Source organism: Panthera uncia, chromosome D1, assembly GCF_023721935.1.
Source record: "Panthera uncia isolate 11264 chromosome D1, Puncia_PCG_1.0, whole genome shotgun sequence".
NCBI classification, from domain to species: domain Eukaryota; kingdom Metazoa; phylum Chordata; class Mammalia; order Carnivora; family Felidae; genus Panthera; species Panthera uncia.
Genome location: NC_064808.1, coordinates 26387152 through 26408146, shown reverse-complemented (window position 1 = coordinate 26408146; position 20995 = coordinate 26387152). Strand labels below are relative to the sequence as shown.

General features: G+C 34.0%; 1 protein-coding gene across 1 annotated transcript in view; it reads right to left on the bottom strand.

Moving 5' to 3' along the window:
* The window catches only part of CSTF3 (cleavage stimulation factor subunit 3), a 72627-nt gene that overhangs the window by 19034 nt on the left and 32598 nt on the right, over positions 1 to 20995 (bottom strand). Inside the window, exons 4-8 of the mRNA XM_049648564.1 lie at positions 2246 to 2278; positions 1751 to 1848; positions 679 to 745; positions 554 to 588; positions 335 to 461 (exon numbers count right to left, since the gene is read on the bottom strand). Coding sequence (XP_049504521.1) covers positions 335 to 461; positions 554 to 588; positions 679 to 745; positions 1751 to 1848; positions 2246 to 2278 — 360 coding nt within the window. The remainder of the gene's footprint in view (positions 1 to 334; positions 462 to 553; positions 589 to 678; positions 746 to 1750; positions 1849 to 2245; positions 2279 to 20995) is intronic.

Below are 20995 nucleotides of genomic sequence, written 5' to 3'. Positions count from 1 at the left end.
TAAGGTCCCATTTAATAAGAGATGAATGGCAATGTGTATGCATGACCGTGTGGTGTAGCACTGAATACAAGTGGTTTTGTAAGAATTATAATTTCTCCCAGGGTATTCTCTAAAAAATAACTCAGTTGTATTAGGAGACTCTCAAAACCTTCCAAAAACATTAGGAATGGTTCTTTGATTACAATCAATATAAAAACAAACCTGTGTAGCGCTAATATCCAGGCACCTTATACTAACGAGGCCAGAATCCACAAATCCACAATGCATAAAAATTAAAAACAAAAAAACTAAAAATGGCTTAGCTATAATAATAAACTACTCTGGCCTAATTTACCTCTTCATACTTGTTATAGTCTCTCCAGAGTTGTTCAATATTGATCATTGGATTAACACAACCTCGTTGATAAACTCTTCGGACAGCTGTTATTCTCTGATTTTCTGCATAAGATCCAACAGCTTCCCTGGCATTGGATTAAAAAAATGCTATCAATTTTATTACAGCTAAAGCCATTATTCACATGGGAAAAAAAAAACAAACTATAAAAATACTTACACGCCTTTTAAGAAATTAATGTAATCCACCCAAATCTAAGAAATAAAATAAAATGTCAGTATCTTTCTTGATATTTTCAAATTTATTACGTGTATAGCATATATATGGAAAAAATTTAAGTCTACCTGATAAGACATAATTTCCATTCCAATTTTATCCAGTGCAAAGTCATATGCTTGAGCCATTTTTTCTCTGAAATAAATGTGACAGACATGTATTTAAATTATTTATTTTCTAAAAAGGTTTTATTATTATTTTAAGATTTTAGTTTTAAGTAATCTCTAACCCAATGTGAGGCTTGAACTCACAACCCAAGATCAAGAGTCATATGTTCTATTGACTGAACTAGCCAGGCACCCCAAAATACATGTTAATAAACATTCATTTATTATTAAAATATATCTACAAATAAAACATACGGGGCACCATATGTCAGGTCAGAGCCTGTTTTGGATCTTTTGTCTGCACCCCTCCCCCACTCTCTCTCAAAAAAAAACATTAAATATATATATATATATATTTTTTTTTTAAGACACAATCATAACTTCTGATCATAAGATGAAAACAGCATTTGAACTTTTTGTCTAAGCAAAAATGTAAAGACATCTTTGCAAATATCTTTCTTTTGTGTTTAGTTTGTCAATGTCTTTAATGTATATGCTTTATTTTCTTAACTACTGCTTGTGAGCTTATCAAAACTAAAGCCCATATTTCACTTATTGTTATATTCTTTAAATTGCCTAATCTTACATGTAGCAGATTCCAATGTGGAAATATCTGATTCTCTGATTGAGGAGGTACACTGTGTCTGAAGATGTATTAGCTCTGAAGTAAAATATAGGAAGAAAGAACTTCCTCTTCAATATAAGATAATAAAAGATAATGAGGAACAGAAAATACAGAATTCTAGTTATAGAAATTCTAGTTTGACAACAAGCCTGCCAACAAAGTGACTGGGTGTTAACAAATGTACAGTGTTTCAATATAGAAGAAGGGCTTGGGTGATTTGATTCTCCAGAATAAGACCGACACCAGTGGCTTTCTTTGAAGCACTTTTCCCAAGGTTTACTGACTTCTCAGAGAACCCTGACTTTTTGAACTCTTAAGTCTCCCCTAAGTTAAGAGAAGGTGTGAGTTTATGTGGGGTTGACTGTGTGCCTGGAGACGACTTATTCTTAAGATCTTGTTTTAACTTACTTGTAACTTGGCAGTTTACCCTTAGTTTCTCGAACGTATGAAAGATAACACTTCCATAAATCAATGTGCAAAACCTTCATAAGGCATCTCTGAAATAGCTATAAATACAAGAAAATATTATCAGAATCTATGGTTAGATAAATTTCACATGTATGTGGGTGAAATGGAACATTAAAAAAGCAAATTCAGCTATTTTCATTAATTTATTATCTTGTTACATATAAATGGCAAATTTAACAAATCCCTCCTATTTTCAGTTTAGATAATCAAAATCATTCTCATGATTTTGGTCAGTAGAGTATAATTATTTTCTTTTCCAAAATGTTTATTGTGAACATTTTCAACCATACAAAAAACTCAAATAAGTATAATGAACTCTTATATAATCAATACCTAGATTCAACAATTGTTACCATTTTACTAGATTTGCCTATATATGGTAAGTCCTGAGTTAAACTTTAGCATAAAATTCAAAGTATGTTTATGAGAACTCACCTTTTCAACCTTGTCATAATTTTTAGCTTTTATCTGAAGAGAAAGAGAAAAATGTAGAATTAACATTATTGTTTTTAGAGTATTAAAACACCATGCCTGAGATTTTTGACTAATCTTGCAAATTCATCCTTACACTTTCCTACTAATTCTGCCTTACAAAAATAACAAATAGAATTTTGAGTGCAACATGGGTAATTATGCACTGTAAATGTGCCTTATGTAAGCTGATTCTACACAGATAGCTTTTCATCAACTATTTATGTTTAAATTTTATAAATTTCAAAGTGTGTAAGTCACAAGGTGAATACAGAAATATATACAAGACATACAGAGCTTTATGTATCCAATGAAGACAAACTTAAAGCTTTATTTTCCTTGAATAGCTAATTACTAGAACAATCTGAGTACAGTTGCAAAAAGATTTGCTAACTTCGACTACAATTAAATTTCAGTCACCCAGTCAACCTCCTATATCCTAGGCACTATGGTAGGAACTGTGGCTACCAGTGAACAAAACAAGCATAGTCTGCCTGTGTCCTCATAGAATTCACAGTGTAATGGAAAAGTATGTCAAGATGAGGAAAATATAGGGTGCTCTGGGTGCATTTAGAAGAAGCCTAAAACTCCGACTTGAGTAGTTGCAGAAAATTTCCTGGAAAAAGTGAAGATGTTAAGGATGAGGTGTTAGGCTGGTAAAGGGAGGGAGGACTTATTCCAGGCAAGAGGAATAACACGTGCAAAGACCAAGGTTAAATATGATTAGATTTCCCTTTCTCTGAATATTTTCATTAGATGGTAGGTGGGATCAGTTGCTCAACTGTGATGTATCGACAAATCTTTTTCACCCAGATAGGTGGATAATTTGATTGGTTAGAGAAATCCTGTGGTCCTTTTCTCTCAGCAGTATGTATAAATTTTCTATTTTCTGCCTTATGGTGATGCCGATGAGAACTTTGATGACAAGCTCTTTTTCTTTTGCTGATAACTTGGCTTTCTCTCTGGAACTTGTAAGATTTCCCCTTGATCTTCAGAGTCCATAAATTTTGAGAGGATATGCCTAAGTCTTTCCACTTTGAGGCAGTTTAGTCAAGGCTCTGAAGTCAGAACTCTCGGATTTACACTGACTATCCACTTAACCTCTTTTTTCCTTATCTGAAAAACAGTGATAATAATAGCTATTTTCTAAGGCTGTTGTAAGAACTCAAAGAGTTAATAAATGTGAAGCCATTAGAACACTGCCTGGCAAAGTGAGCACATAGTAGGTGCCATTTATTATTCTATTAGCACAAATTCTGCGTGGAATTTAGCCTGTCCTTTGAAAAATAAAGGTATTTTTCAGCTCAAGAATTAAAAAAAAATTATTGCCTCTCTTCCATCTGTTCCTTTTCCTTTTAGAACTCTTATTATACATATTACATCTCCTTGTTCTATCCTCAAAATCTGTCATTTTTACCCTGTCTTTTGCATTTTTGGTCTAGGCTTAAAATTATTTCTTCCACTAGATTTTCCAGGCCAATTATTTAGGTCTCCATGTTACCATTCTCCTCCATTTGACTTATTACTGTAGTTAGTTAAAAAATAATGGGTTTTGGCTCATTTTTTAAAAATCCTGCACTTCCAGTGTCACTGTATTCATATCATTTTGTGGAAGTTGTTGTCTCCTCTATTCTGTTGGGGGCTGTCCCCAAGAGTTTAGTTAGCATCCTTTCTTGTTGCTGGATCCTTAGACGTGTAGTTGTTTTTTCTGTCAGTTCAATGAAGCTCAGTGTTGGCAGACTGAGTGTAGCAGGTGCCCCTTTCTCTATTGTGACAGCTATGTAGCAGGGGTAGACAGCAAACAGGCTGTTCATGGTCTTTGGACAAAGAACCAGAAAGAAATCTTTGTTCAAGAGTAGGGAGGATTCAGCCTGCTGGTTCTACTCCTTTTTGGTTTCTTGGAAGCCACGCTGATGTCAACTTTCCTCTGGGGGTAGAAAGGCAGTTGAGGGGTTCCACGTATTTTTATGGGTTACTTTCTTACTCTTTGCCTTAAGCTCTCCACTAGCCCTCTTCTTTGAAGCTGCCATAAAACCTGAGATTTCCTTGCATCCACCTGCTTGGCTCGGTAGAGGTAAATAAGTTGAGTTGAAAGTGGAAGTGAATTCACCAGCTTCCCAAATGCAGATGACAGAGTATATAAAGTTCTCACAACTGGCCAGGAAAACCAATACTCACAGAGAAAATTGGCAAAGGATACGAATAGAAGATCCCCAGAAGAGAAAATGCAAATGGTTAAAAATAATATGGCAACACATACAAACTCCCAAGATGGGAAAAACAAAATAACAGATACCACTTTGTACCAATTAGTATGGTGAAAGTTTAAGAATATTATTACCACTACTGAAGTAGTAGGAGGAAAAGAGAGTTCATACACTGCTCAAGGAAATATGAATTGTTATGGCCCTTATGGAAAGCCATTGGCAAAAGCTATTCAAATAAAAAATATGTATCTTTTGACCTAGCAATTCTACTCTCGGATCTATACTACAGAAACAAAAGCACCAGGATATAAAGGTGTTAAACAAGGTTATTTACTGCTAAATTTGCAGCAGGAAAATTAGTTAACAAAGTAAATATCCAAAACAAATTACCTGTTAGAGCTTTAATTCATTTTATATATACCAATATATTGGTAATTTGGGAGAATTTCCATAAGATTTTATTGAATGAAAAAAGATTAAAATGTGTATAATATGATCCATTTTTATAAAACAATGATCAAAAATAAATCTTATTTGTACATATATATGTTTGCATATGATTTTATGAGCATGGAGAAAATATGGAATACAAAGTTGGTGATATAGTTATGGTGGGCAGAGTTGTATGGATAGGAGGAAGAACAGAGACAAAAAAAAAAAAAAAGGAGACTGTACTGCGGAGACCGTACGTATACGATTTCATTTATCTATTTTTGTATAAGAAATAGAAACCAAAGAATCTGGCTTTTGTCTACATAAATTGGTCCTATGTCTTGGATTCATTATTTATTACTTCAACTGGCATGATGTTCAATACACATATGTAGAAAAACTATAGAATTCTCTGGTCTTAAATACCTGGCCACTGTCATTCATTAATTCAATCAGTAAACATTCGACAGCCCCTCTCTAAAGCCTACACTTATGGCATTAACATAGCAGCCATAATCTCATTACTTCTTAAACATCATTCAAAATTTTAAAGTATCAACCTGCTTTGGTAAAGCAGTGTGATAACAAAAGAATTTAATCACCTTGTATCAAATGCTGAATTTCTCCCAGCATCAGTATTTCCATTTATAAAACAGGGATGATAAGAACATGTACTATAAAGTTTCCAAGGATTGAAAACAAAATAAAGCATCTAGACTTTCCAGATGCATAAATCATACAAATTTACAAAATCATGAACTAAAAGAGCAAACACTTTTCATTACATATTCTCTAAACAGATCTATATAAACCAAGTAACCAAATCGAGGACTATTATTATAATTGGCCCCATTTGAGAGAAAAACAAAGGTTATGCTGCAGGTCATATTCAAATTCTATTTTGGTGAAAAATTCCATATTGGTGAAAAACCAGCACAAGAATATGTCAACACCCTGCCTTTGGTATTCCTACTAGGCCATTTTTCTTCTTCAAAACATTATTATCCAAGGTATTGTTTACTAATATTTACATGAATACATCTAGAAGTTAAATATTCTTAATATTTAGCACAGTTATGTAGGCTTGTACAAAATCTACCTGATAACAAAAGCTTGGTTTAAATTTTTTAAATAATAAAAAGTTCTAGATACTGCCTTGAACTTTGACATCAGAGATTCTTCATCTATTGTTAACCAATGGAAAATGCCTCCATTTAATAAGCCCATTATATGCATACACATAATTTTACAAAGCTCACTAGAATTTGGCTCATATCTTATCTATTAAAAGTATCTTATGGGAGCACTTGGCTGGCTCAGTTTGTAGCACATGCATCTCGGGGTTGTGAGTTCAAGCCCCACATTGGGGTTAGTGTTTACTTAAAAATAAATAATAAAAGTTATGTAATTTTGAAATGAAACTAACAGGCTCTTAAAAAATTATCTTTTGTCTTCAGCTCCCAAACTTTAATGTGCAAATGATCACCTTAGATGATGATCTATCAAATGTGGATGTCTGGGGACACCTGGGTGTCATGATCTTGTGGTTTGAGGGTTCGAGCGCTGCATTGGGCTCTGTGCTGACAGCTGAGAGCCTGGAGCCTGCTTTGGATTCTGTGTCTCCCTCCCTCTTGGCCCCTCCTGCACTCGCGCTCTCTCTCCCCCAAAACTAAACATTAAAAAAAAAATTTTTTTTAAAGAAATGTGGATTTCTGTTTTATAACAGGAATCCCAAGTTATACTAATGCAAAGATTTCTTAAAGTGGTTGGAAATATGCTAAAATATGAATAATTTGTGTGTGTGTGACAGAATGACATTTTTATCACAATTTCTGATGTGGTTACATTATATATATTTTTTAAGTTTATATATTTTGAGAAAGAACACAAGTGGAGGAGGGGGAGAGAGAAGGAGAGAATCCCCAGCAGTTTCTGCACTGTCCGTGCAGAGTCCTCAGCACACAGCCCGACAGGGGTCGTGATGAGATCAAACCATGATGAGATCACGAACTGAGACAAAATCAAGAGTTGGATGTTTAACAACTGAGACACCCAGGTGCCCCTAATGTGGTTGTGTTATTTTTATAATTTAAAAAATCACTATAAGAAAAAATTAAGGATAATTTTTAATACTTATCCTTCTGATATATCTACTGTTTATCATAAGAATTTGTCATTCAGTTACAATTTTACCAAGACAAGTTGCTGTGGAGGGAAAAGAATAAAAATTTTATAAGTGTCAGGGTGCCTGGGCGGCTCAGTTAGTTAAGTGGCCAACTCTTGATTTCAGCTCAGGTCATGATCTCATGGTTTGTGAGGCTCTGACAGCACATAGCCTGCTTGGGAATCTCTCTGCCCCTCTCCTGCTGTGCGCTCTCTCTCTCTCTCTCTCAAAAAAAAAAAAGATGTTGCATAAGTGTCAACTTCCTACTAATTATTTTTATTTAATGAAGGGGGGAGATAAGTGAAATATTTTAATTAAACTTTAATTGAATTCAAATGAATGGTTTTTGGGGCAGAATAAAACAAGTGTAGAATATTGAGTAAACATAGATCTGTGCCTAACACTTTTGAACATTTATTTCCAGTCCTTTCTTAATGTCCACAATTATTTCTCCAGCATTAATGAACACTGTCTTTTGGAACTAAAACTATCCTCTGAGTAATTATTAGAAGTAATGATCACTTGCAACAGATTATGCATTTTGGCCTATTTCCTCAAATTTAATTTTTTTTCTTATAATATACCTTGGGAAAACAAATCCCATATAACATCAGAATTTAAAAAATATATTTGAAAATTTGTCAGTTATAATAATCATTAATAAATAACTGTATAATTAATTTTAAATGGCTCAAAAACATATTTGACAAATAAACCCAAATGACATGGTACCTCCATAAACAAGCAAAACAATATGAAAGAAAAAGTAAATCTCTATTTTCTTTGTTTAGGTTATTTATTTATTTTTATGAGAGACAGAGAGATGGGGTTGGGGGGGAGAGTATGAGTGGGGGAGGGGCAGAGAGAGAGGGAGACACAGAATCCAAAGCAGGCTCCAGGCTCTGAGCTGTCAGTACAGAGCCCAACACAGGGCTTGAACTCATGAACCATGAGATCATGACCTGAGCCAAAGTCAGAAGCTTAACTGACTGAGCCACCCAGACATCCCTACTTTGTTTAGGTTTTTATATAGCAACTAATTAAGAAAAGTCAGTGCTTATGGTGTTTTTTAAGATTTTATTTTTTTTGCAATCCCTACACCCAATATGGGGCTCAAACTTACAACCCCCAGATCAAGAGTCACATGCTTTACTGGCTGGATCAGCCAGGTATCCCAGTGCTTGTGCTTTAAGACACTACTGGACTACATAGCAGAAGCAGGGCTAGGGCCTCATCTCAAGTGAATTTATACAGCAGTTGCTTATAATAAATGTGATAAATAAATGAATTAATTGTAAACCTATATTCCTAATTTGTATCTTTTCCAAAGTAAACCACATGCACTTTTGTGGAATTTAAACTGAGTTTGAGCTACAAAAGTTGCCTCATTCTGCTTGTCTTAATTATCCAAAAGGTTTGGCCCCAATCCTAAAACCTACAAGCAAATGGAATCCTAATTATAAACCCCATCTTCCATTCTTTTACTCTTTCCCTACTCTTTTCTGGTGTTCTCCAACCTCATATCCTAAAAAATAGGTGTTGGAAGATTACATAAGATATATAGTTTTTAAATTGCTGGAGTAGCTGAAGTCCTTTGCACCACCTAGTTCCTATATCAGCAAAGGACTGTCTATAAACAAATTCATTTTTTTAAACAAATAATTGTGTGTCTATGTGGTAGGCTCTATTCTAGCACTGGAGATACAGTGGTGGATTAAACTAAGTTTTAAAAGTCATGGACTTCTATTTCAGTGAGGGAGTCAGGTAAATAAAGAAACTAGGTAGTTTAAAATTTTTTTGCTCATCTGTACTTCCTACTTTTCCTACAATAGATTATATTATTTCTACAATTTGTAATTTTTCTACTAAATATAGTTACAAATGATGTCTATATATGAATATACAGTTAGATAAACCTGTTCCTGTCCCATAAATTTTCAATTCTCTGAGCACTTAAAATGTGTCACAGAAATAATATATTGTTAAATATGAGTAGAAAGTATAGACCACTGTTACAGTCTCGTTATGAATACAATTAAAATGTACTTAGCAAAAATAAGATTACCTTCAGTTCTAGATTAAGTTTATATTCATTTTTTTTTTTTAATTTTTTTTTTCAACGTTTTTTATTTATTTTTGGGACAGAGAGAGACAGAGCATGAACGGGGGAGGGGCAGAGAGAGAGGGAGACACAGAATCGGAAACAGGCTCCAGGCTCCGAGCCATCAGCCCAGAGCCTGACGCGGGGCTCGAACTCACGGACCGCGAGATCGTGACCCGGCTGAAGTCGGACGCTTAACCGACTGCGCCACCCAGGCGCCCCTAGTTTATATTCATTTTGATTCTTCATACTAACCAAATTAGGTATTAATTGATCTCCCACTTTTCTGAACCAACTAAAAAGTATCTTCAGTGTGTGCACAGGATTTACCAAATGGATACAAGAATATGAAACTTAATTCTATTAACAAGCTTATAATCTACTTGAATACATAAAAGTAATTATTGGAAAGAACATAAGACTAAATTTAAATTATTTTGTATACATTCCATGTCCTATAAAATTCAGAGGAAAACGAGTTCTACGCAATGGAGTTACCAAAGAAAGTTTCACTTAGCAGGTGGAATCCAGGCCATTAATGAGAAAAAAAGGTTTGTGTAAATCAATGACATGAGTTTCTGGAATTTTCTGTGGAACAGTGAAGACATCCACACCTGAAAGAATAAGTATTAGGAAAGTAGATTGCCTAATTGTGGTAGAGGTCCACTACAAAGGGCCTGAGCCAATCAGAGTTTAAATCTGATGCACAAAAAAATTGTCACCCAATAATGAAAGTACAGAAACTATGGCTTATCCACATTAGGGTGGGAGGTGGAGGTGAGTAAGACTGAGATGGCTTTAGTGCTATGGGATGAGGCAAGCAGGCACTAGCTGAGAGAATAATAGCTAAGAGGCTGTTGCTGTATCCTTAAGTAGGGTAATAATGGCCTGATCTTGGGGGAGAGGAAACAGGGAAAGAAAACCAGTAATACAGAGGGAAGGACAATGGAGGGTTTTTTTTTGTTTTGTTTTTGTTTTTTTTTAATGAGAATAAAAATAAAAAATGTTATGGTAGTTGCTGTAAAGTTTACTTTTTTTTAGATCTAATATGAGATGGCCATACAATTTCTACAGGCAGAAACTGGTTAAAGTTAGGAGATAAGGTATTTGTTTTCAAGTTAGACTGGAATTAAATAATATTTTTATCAGTCATTTGTTTTAAATGAACTTACATACATACCCAGAGTATATAATGCCTAAGACATTAGGAATATTGTCTAAAGCAGAGAATATACACAATTTTGGAAAAAACATGTATTACCAGGCAGAAAAAAAGAACAGAACTAAAGAGTACATAAGATGAAAGAAAAAGTACAAAATCCCATTTAAGAGGTCCAAAACATTATAAGAAAGAGAACTGGTGGGTGGTAGGATATGCCACAGGTCAAAAGGAATGTGGGTTTAAAAAAGATCACTAGATCTGGTAATAATAAAGTTATTGCTTACCTTTTACAAATTTAAATTTCAAAGTGAAAACAATTCAATTTCTTAGAAGTTGAAATCAATGACAAAATACTAATACTAGCAGCATTTATTAAATACTTAATGTATGTTAAACGCTACTCTAAGAAGAGTTTATATGTATTAACTCATTTAATCCTAGAACACCACTCAAGTAAAGTACTATTATGATTTATTACTTAAAGATGAGAAAACCAAGGCATAGGAAGTTTTAGTAACTTGCCCATGATTGCACAACTGAGCTCTTAGCCACTACACTATTCTGCTCTTCATCAAGACATATGTATGAGGATGTTCCCCAAAAGAGTGCTTCTAATACAGAAACTTGGGACACTTAAATGACCAAAGGCAGAATAAATTATGCTTTGTCTTAACAAGAGCATAGGGTATATACATATGTACATAAAACTTTAAAAACAGTGACATATATTTATAATACTAAATAGAAATAGGTCTACAATATACTATTTTAAAAAGTAGAACTTAAAAAATATATACACATTTGCTATGTTTACCCATCTACCTCTCCTCTTTATTGTTCCCCCACCACCCATCCAGAGTACAAGAGATATAAACTAAGGAGAAATGCACACAAAACTGTTGGTCAAAACTGTTATCACTGGGAGAATTGAGATCTGTCTCAGTTACTATTTCCGTAACACATTTTCTATTAGCACAAGTTTACCCCAGCAGAGATTGGGTTTTTGTTAAGCGAAAAAGAAAATCATAACTTATTTGGGGCAGTAAACTCCTCTTCTGAGTAATTAATTGATATTTTTCCCTGGCTATAAACAATCTCCATTTTAGATTCATTTTTAAATGCTTTGAAATTGTCAGTCAGGCCTACAAAGCTAAAAAAGTTAAATAATTTATAGGTAAATCAGGCAAAATTGATTTCAATCAAAATTGTCAAAGGTAAAAAGTCTGACCTATTTTGGTTTTGCCCTAATTTACAGGGCATCTGTCAGCAACCATCAATTCCCATCTATAGAGGCAGTCTGTTTTACTATCTCAATTCTTTGCTCCCAGTAAAAACATTTTGTCAACACTATGCCAAACACTATTTTTCAAAAATAACTAACCTTCAGATTTTGAGTAAAATAGAGCAGGATATTTTACCTTTTGAGGAAAATACTTTGGTCTGAAGTATCAAAAGTCACTAATCATCAATGCCTCAATTGGTCTGGCTACTCTAGTGCCACTACGCTTCCTCCCATCACTTCCCCAAAATTGTGTGGCATAGAAATTGTTTCTAGGGGCGCCTGGGTGGCGCAGTCGGTTAAGCGTCCGACTTCAGCCAGGTCACGATCTCACGGTCGGTGAGTTCGAGCCCCGCGTCAGGCTCTGGGCTGATGGCTCGGAGCCTGGAGCCTGTTTCCGATTCTGTGTCTCCCTCTCTCTCTGCCCCTCCCCCGTTCATGCTCTGTCTCTCTCTGTCCCAAAAATAAATAAAAAAAAAACGTTGAAAAAAAAAAATTAAAAAAAAAAATTGTTTCTAAACAGTACATTAAAACCAAGAACGAGAAATATGTATAATCGTTTGAGATGTTTAAGCTAGTAGAGGAACGTCAGAACACCAAGTTTATAAGCTACTGATCTCAAAAACAGTATCAATTCCATAATGCGCAGCATGAGTTGTGCTCAAGCAGATGTACTGACTTGACTCATTTCCCCCAAATGTCTTAACAGTTTCTTTCCAATCTATTTATACTGTTTTCTACCCTGTTACCTTAATTTTCAGCTTTTATGAACTGTCCTCTTAATGAAATGGAAATCCTCCAGGCAAACTTAAAATACTACTCAATAATACAATTTCTCTAAGATTATGTACCTTAGAACATATCTCAGTCTGCTCTCATTTGCTGAGTTAATCTTCCATTAGTATAGTCATACAACCTTTTTCTTTTTTTTTTTAAATGTGTGGAGGGGAATTATTTTTTAAGTAATTTCTATGCCCAATGAGGGGCTCAAATTCACGACCCCGAGATCAAGAGTTGTATGCTCTTCAGACTTAGTCGCTCCTGGAGGGGAAAATTTTTGAAGTGGAAAACCATTTACATAAAACTCTTTACAATCCTTTCTTTTCTTACTGCACTTCTCACTACATTTGCAATTTCACAAATTGAGAATTGCTATTTTTAAAAATTAAAATTGAATTATCACTGGACAAGAGCCAAATTTTAGTCACTCCTCTACTGTGGATCATTCTAGTTTCACTAATCAATTTCCTTCCCATTTTGATAGATTCCTATCAGAATACCATTTCACTTGCCAATTTTCAATGGCATCATAAATTTTTCTATGCATGTCCTTGTCACTAATTCTACATATGATTTTACATTGCTAAATCACATATAACATTTATACTAGATATGTACATATCATGGATAAAGCTTCATCCAGATTTTCTCAAGATCACTTCTGGAAAAACAAGATTAAGCTTCCATAATGAAGTGATACAAATTTAGTGGATTATATTTCTCTACTTTTTGAACAACTTGCCTCCTCTTCCAGGATCTCCTTATCAACACAGATCCATGAATGTGGAAAAAAAAACATCCATTTCCTCATTCTACAACACTTATACAGTGCATTCCTCAGACTAAAATATCACATTTTTAAAAATCATTGCTTCTATTCAAATACTCTTAATTTTAGATCAGAAGTTATAATTAAATTTTGGAATTCTGCCCTTCATACCCTTATCATTTTATCCAAAAAAATAAAATCAACATTTGTATTATGACTCAATTCCAGCTTTTTCAATCCTACATGCATAGTTTGTTATCAAAATGACCTAATTCCACACTGCATTTAAAAATGTTCACCAAATAATCTCCTAATCTTTTCCACCAAAACTGTACACTTAATTTTTTTATCTCTACTCTTGGACAAACTATACAGTGGTCATTTTTACTAAATTCTGAAACAATTTAAAAGGGCATTACCTGGCTCATTTGAAAGATCATGCCAGCAATGTTTGATAATGAAATATCAATTCTGAAAAGTTGATCTAAAAAAAATTATTATAAATGTATAAAGGTATTTAAGTAAAATCATATTTATATTAATTTCTTATAAAGCCAAAAACTGGAAACAATATAATGTACAATAAAGGGCTGGTTAAATAGCATATTATCTAGAATGGACTATTTTGGCATATTTAAAAGCAATTTTGTATAAGTAACACAAAAATATGCTACCATGTGGAAAACATAAGTTACAAAAAGTTTCTTAAGATTTTACAGACAGCTACATCTAGAGAAGCTAACAGTGGTGAAAGGTAGTGGGAATAACGATTTTCCTCTTTATATTTTTCTGCAATAAACACATATTACCCTTTTTAAAAAGAAAAATACACATTTTTTTTTAACTTTACAGAGTGAGAATGAGGGGTAGTGGAGGGGCAGAGGGAGAGGGAGAGAAAGAGAATCTTAAGCATGCTCCACACTCAGCACAGAGCCCAACACGAGGCTCCATCCCACGACCCTAGGATCACGACCTGAGCCAAAATCAAGAGTATGACGCGCAACCAACTGAGTCATCCAGGCACCTCCCAAAATACAAGCTTTATTTTCCCTTTTAAATAATGACAAATTCATTTTTCCTCTCATCTATCTTCTAACTTCCATTCATTTGATGCCACTTCATTATGCTCCCCTTTTAAAATTGAACAATTCCAAAATGTTTATTCACCCACATATTTAGCTTCAGTGACAACTGTACATAACGCCTACCATAATAACTCTTTATCTTTTCAGTATTCCTTCTAGATATTATTCCATTGGCTCATCTGAAAACAAATGCATCAACATCATTTGTGTGAGTGCCCACAAGGGAACTGACCATCAGTTTAATTCATAGCAATACTAGAACACTAGAATACTGCCTAACATATAACATTCAATAAACAGTTGCTAAATGAGTGTAGATATACCTAACATTGATTGCATATTCAAAGTTAACTTGTGGAATTATTATACTAACTTAAGTATCCATGGAAATGTAAAAATATAAAATTTTTATTTATTAAAACTTTAGCTGGAAAATCCCATCTCAATAAATGGTTTAGAAAGAATATTATCTTGCCAGTCAATTTAGAAAAACAATTTTATAAAATTAGATTAAGGACTGAATAAAATGCTAATGTGGATTTTGAAAGTAGATTTTCACATGGTTTAGACAATTCCATGTGAACACCAAAATTATTTTCTCATTAATTCACTTAAACATTTCCCATGTAACACTGCTTCAAATAATCACCTGAAAGATGAGAAATTGGGACTCTGAAAATAAGTTTAAATAAGCAGACATAGCTAACAAGTGATAAAAACAAAGAAAATCTTCAGGTAAAAAATACTAAATTCCACAAAGAATCAAGAAATAAGATTGAGACCTACATCTTCTTCCTCTGTGATAGATATGTTCCAAATTTCAAATTATTGCTCCATTTTTATGAGTTAAGTCCTGCTTTAAAATGTTGTGTTTATAATCTCCAGAATGTTTATAAAATAATCTAACAGGTACTTAAATTTTAAAACTTTTTCCCTTATTTCCTAAGTATATTTCTCCAAGCAGGCCTATAAAGCCTTCACAAAAGCATGCCCTTTATTCTCTGCAATTTGATTTCTATAGTTTGAAATATTTGGCTTATATTTCACATTTTATCTCCTCACAAGTATATTTGTGAGGACACTTCCCAAAGTGATAACACCAAAAGTAAAGAATTAAGTTCAAAGTCTATATGGAACACTGCCATTAAAATTTCAGTAGACAAGAACAAAATAAGATTGTACTCGCATTCCTGCTATAAAAAAAGAGGCCCTCACTGTGCCGTCACTTAAATGTAAAGAAAGGTGAAGGGGAAAAATGCTGAGTAGCAAGCTCTGGATAAAAATAGTATTTTAGCTTATATATTAAGTCTGGAGGAAGGCTCCTGTAATCCAATAAACGGATGGCCATTCTTTCTAGTGGATTCTAATATACAGGTCAAGGCAGCACTCAGTTTATCAAAATTGGTGACATATAAAAAGTAGTAAGAAAATAAGTCTCCTACTGCCCAGTTTCTCTAAGCTGAGCTGACAGCCCTTTTCTAACCACTACCTAAACCTGAGGGAGGACAGAGGGGAGGGACAAGACCATTGACATTTTCCTCCCCACATCGCCCTCATCAAGCAATATGCACCCAAACAAGTCATAAAATAATGTAAGGATGGACTTCCAAATTGCTACATTTGAGATACATTGTTGGATAGGAGGACATGCATGTTGGAAACCCAGATTTCATGAAGTGTTTAATTACTTCACCACTGGGAACACTAGTTGAAAAATGTTTAATGTTAAAAAATAAATAAAGACAAAAATAAGGCGTGCCTAGGTGGTTCAGTCAGTTAAGCATCTTGATTCTTGATTTCAGCTCAGGTCATGATCTCAACTGTTGGTGAGCTTGAGCCCCCAGTGCCATGTCCTCTGCGTGGATGGTGCAGAGCCTGCATGGGATCCTCCTTCCCTTTCTCTCTGCTCCCTCTCCCACTTGTTCTGTCCCTCAAAATAAAGAAACTTTAAAAAATAACAAATAATTAAAAAGTAAAAAATGTTTAATGTTAAATAATACATATATCTGTATATCAAAATTTCACTTCAAAGGGAACTCTGCAGGGGTGCTTGGCTGGCTCAGTCAGCTGAGCATCCAACTCTTGATTTCAGCTCAGGTCTTGATCCCAGGGTTGTGGGATTGGGCCCCAAGTCAGGCTTTCCACTGAGAGTAACACCTGCTTTAGATTCACTCTCTCTCCTGCTGCCCCTTTCCCTCACTCACATGTACTCTCTCTAAAACAAAAAACAAAGAGATCTTTATAATCCTTGAAAGTGCCTTCATGATTTTGATGCCTTTTTAATTAATAGCTCAAGAAAATTTGTACTGTGAATTGAGAATGTTCTTCACAAGTATTTTATAGTCAGATCAATTTAAGCATAAAAATTACGTACCTAGCAAAAGTATACCGTTATAAAATCTACTTAAAACTATTATCATTACATACAGGTATTTAAGTCTTCTCATGTCTTTCTAATGTTGAGTTGCAAGAATATGTTAAGTTCAAGACATGAGAAAAATGATTTGCAAACCTAAGATTTAAATGGGAAATTATAGGTTTGATCAACTAAATGAAAATCTAAGCACAAAACATGTATTTGAAAAAAGTATTGACAACAAGCCAAGAACACAAACAAGGAAAAAGATTGGTTTTTCATCTCAGAACATATTTATCATTCCTTCCAATCAGACACTGGGAAGAGCATAAGCAATAAAGAGAACATACAATTTAAAGGTTTTGTCAAAATCACTTCAACTTTAAGGGGTGCCTGGGCGGCTCAGGAGGACGGATAAGCATCCAACTTTTGATTATGGCTCAGGTTATATCACAGTGGAGCGTACTCAAGATTCTCCCTTCCCCTCTCCTTCTGCCCCTCACCTGCTCACGGGCACACGAGCACATGCTTGTTCTCTCAAAAAAAATTTTTACTTTTAAATAGCAAATTGTGAAGTTTCCCTTAACTCCCCTAATATATGGTGTTTCTGCAAATAAGAAAAACAAACAGAAAACGGGATAAGGATATCAGGTCTCAGAAAAAGAAATCCAGAGTCTTTAAACATGCAAACATGCTCAATCTCATTCATAAGAGAAATGCAAATCAAAACCACTCGGAGATTATTTACCTATAAATACTGGCAAAAGTTTTAAACATTGCATAAGAGAATGTTGAGGTAGTGGGATTTTTGAAGGATTGTCAATGGGATTTTAAATTGTTATCACCTCTGTTGAAGGCAATTTGTCTACAGAAAAATTTTAAAAATCCCACATATTCTATGATCGAACAATTCTTCATCTAGGAACTTAATCTAGAACATAGTTACACAAATGAAAATGACATATAGAAAGATATAAAGTGCAGTAATGTTTGTAATAAAACAAGTCTGGGAAGAACTCAGTAGGAGTTGTGTTAAAATACAAAGTACTTGTAAAAAAATAATGACCTTTAAAATTTACTTTAAACAAAAAAGAAAGAAAAAGCAAAATGCAAAACAGAACATAAGAGGCCATTAGTCATGTAAAAGGAGAAGAAAAAACATAGGTTGAACATTTGTCACTGGGGAGGGGAACTGGGTGGCTCAAGGAAAGGTAGATGAAAATTTTCACTAGGTCCTTTTGGTATCTTGGATTTTTGAAACGTATTTTAAAAAAGATTATGCATTTTAAAACTCTAAACAAACCCTCCAAATACTCTAAAAATGTACAAAAGACATGGGATATGTATTATGCACAGAGAAATAAGATGTAGAATATTAAACTATTTAACTAACAATATATTCTAAGACAAAGGATTACTTTTGCAAATCCTAAACACCTAAGAGAATTTAGGCATTTTTAAAAGAAATCTATCTTAACACAAATACATAAAACAAAGTACAGAAGTACTACTCTAAAAGTTTAACTCAGATAATTTTCAAACCTAGAAATGGGTGTTAACTAATGAAATAAAACACTGGTGTAACTCAAGATTTAAAGTGTTTTATAAGGTATTTATAACATTTAACAATATTACTGAAATGATTATACATGGGTAAAAATATGACTGGAAGTTAACACTTAAACTGTTGAATACCATAAACTTCATAAAATTCAAGCACTATGCAATCAAATAAGATCTACCAAATTTATTTTATAAACAAAAAACTAAAATTCATAATTGCTTTCTCCTTAAGAAATCAAACTATACATATATCATTAATTATAATTCTAATGAAGGCCCATTCACTTATGAGAACTTTCATTAGAACAGAATGAATTTGGGGGAGTGAATTTAATAAAACAAATATCCAGGGTAACTTGATGGATACTTTACTAAAGATTCCTTAACATATACATATTTTTTTAAGCTTGAGGAAACTCTATAAATGTGCCAAAACACACGTGTATCTCTGAAATGCCAATGTTATTTTATTAACCTTGCCTAAAATGTCTTTTTAAATCCCCATAAAGACTTCTTTTCTGGATATAGAACTTTGACAGCTATTTTCTTTCAGCGAACTGAAGTGGCAATTTCACTGTCTTCTGGCTTCCATTGTTGCTGTTGGGAAGTTGATCAATCTGCCATTCCTTTGGTCATCTGTCTTTTTGTATCCAGCTGCTTTGGCGATTTCTTGGTCTTGTCTTCTATAGTTGCATTTTCATGTGTCTAGGTAGGGAAATTTTTCTTTCTTTTTTTTTTTAAATCTTATTTGGGATCCATTGAGCATCCTGAATGTTAATTCTGGAAAATTAGGTTTTCTCTCTTCAAATTGTGCTTCTGCCCAATCTCTCTCCTCCACTTCTGAAACTTCAATTAGACACATTTTCACTCTATGCTTTGTGACTCTTAATCCTCTTTCATATTTTCTTATTGTCTCTTTAAATCCTAATCTGGATCTCTTCAATTCTCTCTTCACTGTGTCTAATCTGTTTTAATTCAATTCAGTTTTAGCTGAAGTCTTGGCAGATCTGTTTCTGTTACATGTGGTTTCCTTACATGCTTAGTTTTTAACAATTAAAATCCTTTTCCTTGGAAAAATATTTGTGGAGATTATTTTGTGGCTTCTGATGAAGGCACATTCCTCTGGAAAGCGTTTAAGTTTATCAGTTTATTAAATAAAGCCTAACTCAGGTTGAGTCCACCTTATATTCATGGTTTTTTTTATTTGGTTGTTTTTTTTTAACCACCAAATGATGTGTGCTTGGATCATGAATTCAGGGCCAATTTAGTGTTGTAACATACCAGGCCTACCCCATTCCATTCCACTCAGAATCACAGCATATTTCCTCAGTCTCCTAAGATTAGGAAGGTAGCATATTTTTCTGCTTCATGGTCACCCTGAGTATTGCCTGCACAGTTTTAAAAGGGGAGAATGTCTTATTGGGCAGGACTTGGGCTTTGACTTTTGCTGCATGAGCTCTCAGAAGCATTCAAAATCACAGCTTAAGTTCTCCCAGCGTGGCCAAGATTCTCAGGGTAAAAACAGCCAAGGTATTCTGCTTATATCCCAGTGTTTCTATTTATGATTGTTTTTGTATTTGCTTTCCAATTAGTTTTTGGGCTGGCAATTCCTTACTGTACTATCAGTTCCTCAATCAAGCTTTTAAGATACTTTTCAAATACAGTCCAGCAGTCTTAGTTGCTTTCAACTGAGTGAGCTGATCTGAGTAACCAAGTTTACCATCTTACCCAAATCCACTTTAATATATTTTATTAACATCTAACTTTCAAAAAACTTCAGAAAATATTTTCTATGCAAACTCTTTAAAAGTAACTTAAGGGTATGCCTGGGCAGCTCAGTCAGTTGAAAGTCCATTCAACTTCAGCTCAGCTCATGATCTCAGTTCATGGGTTCAAGACCTCCATCGGGCCACTTCGGTCAGCGCAGAGCCCACTTCAGATCCTCTGTCCGCCTCTCACTCTCTCTCAAAAAAAAATTAAGTTAAAAAAATATATATATACATATATTTTAAAAGTAACTTAAAAACTTTAAAATCCAAAGTTCATTGAAAGACTAAATCCCAAAGGTTAAAAAAATTGTAGAACTCAACTAACCAAATATATTTCCTATATGATAGAATTCAGTTGTCTGAAACACTTTGTGAATCTAGCAATTTGAGTTTACCTTTAATGTTTGCTATGCCTAAGCAAGTGAAGCTTGGGTGGAAATCACAAACAAAAAGTAAAATGATAAATAATATTTAACACTGAATTCTACAGCTTTTATAAAAGACAAAATCTAGAGTAATTCATCTTTTATATTTGTTTTTAAAAATAAATCTATTTAAAAGTTAAGTTTATGGATTAAAACATATTTTAATTTTGGGGTGCCTGGGTGGCTCAGCTGGTTAAGCATCCAACTCTTGGTTTTGGCTCAGGTCACAATCTCACAGTTTGTGAGTTCGAGCCCTGCACTGACAGCGCAAAGCCTGCTTGGGATTTTTTCTCTTCCTCTCTCTCTGCCCCGCCCCCACTCAAGCTTTCTCTCCCTCAAAATAAATAAATAAACTTTTAAAAAACATTTAGTTTTAATTGCATAACATCCAATATCTTAATATGAATATAATTTGATATTTTAATATTTGTAAATGAATTCCCACCCATCAATCAGATGTTGGCATTGTGCACACACACATCAAAGTTGTGAAAGGGATAGGGAAGAATGAGAATGTCTATGCGTTACCAATTTGACAAAACTACCTATGAAATATGATAAATCAGCATGTGAAAACTCAAGTTTTCATCTCATATATACACAAACAAATGTCTCAGAAATT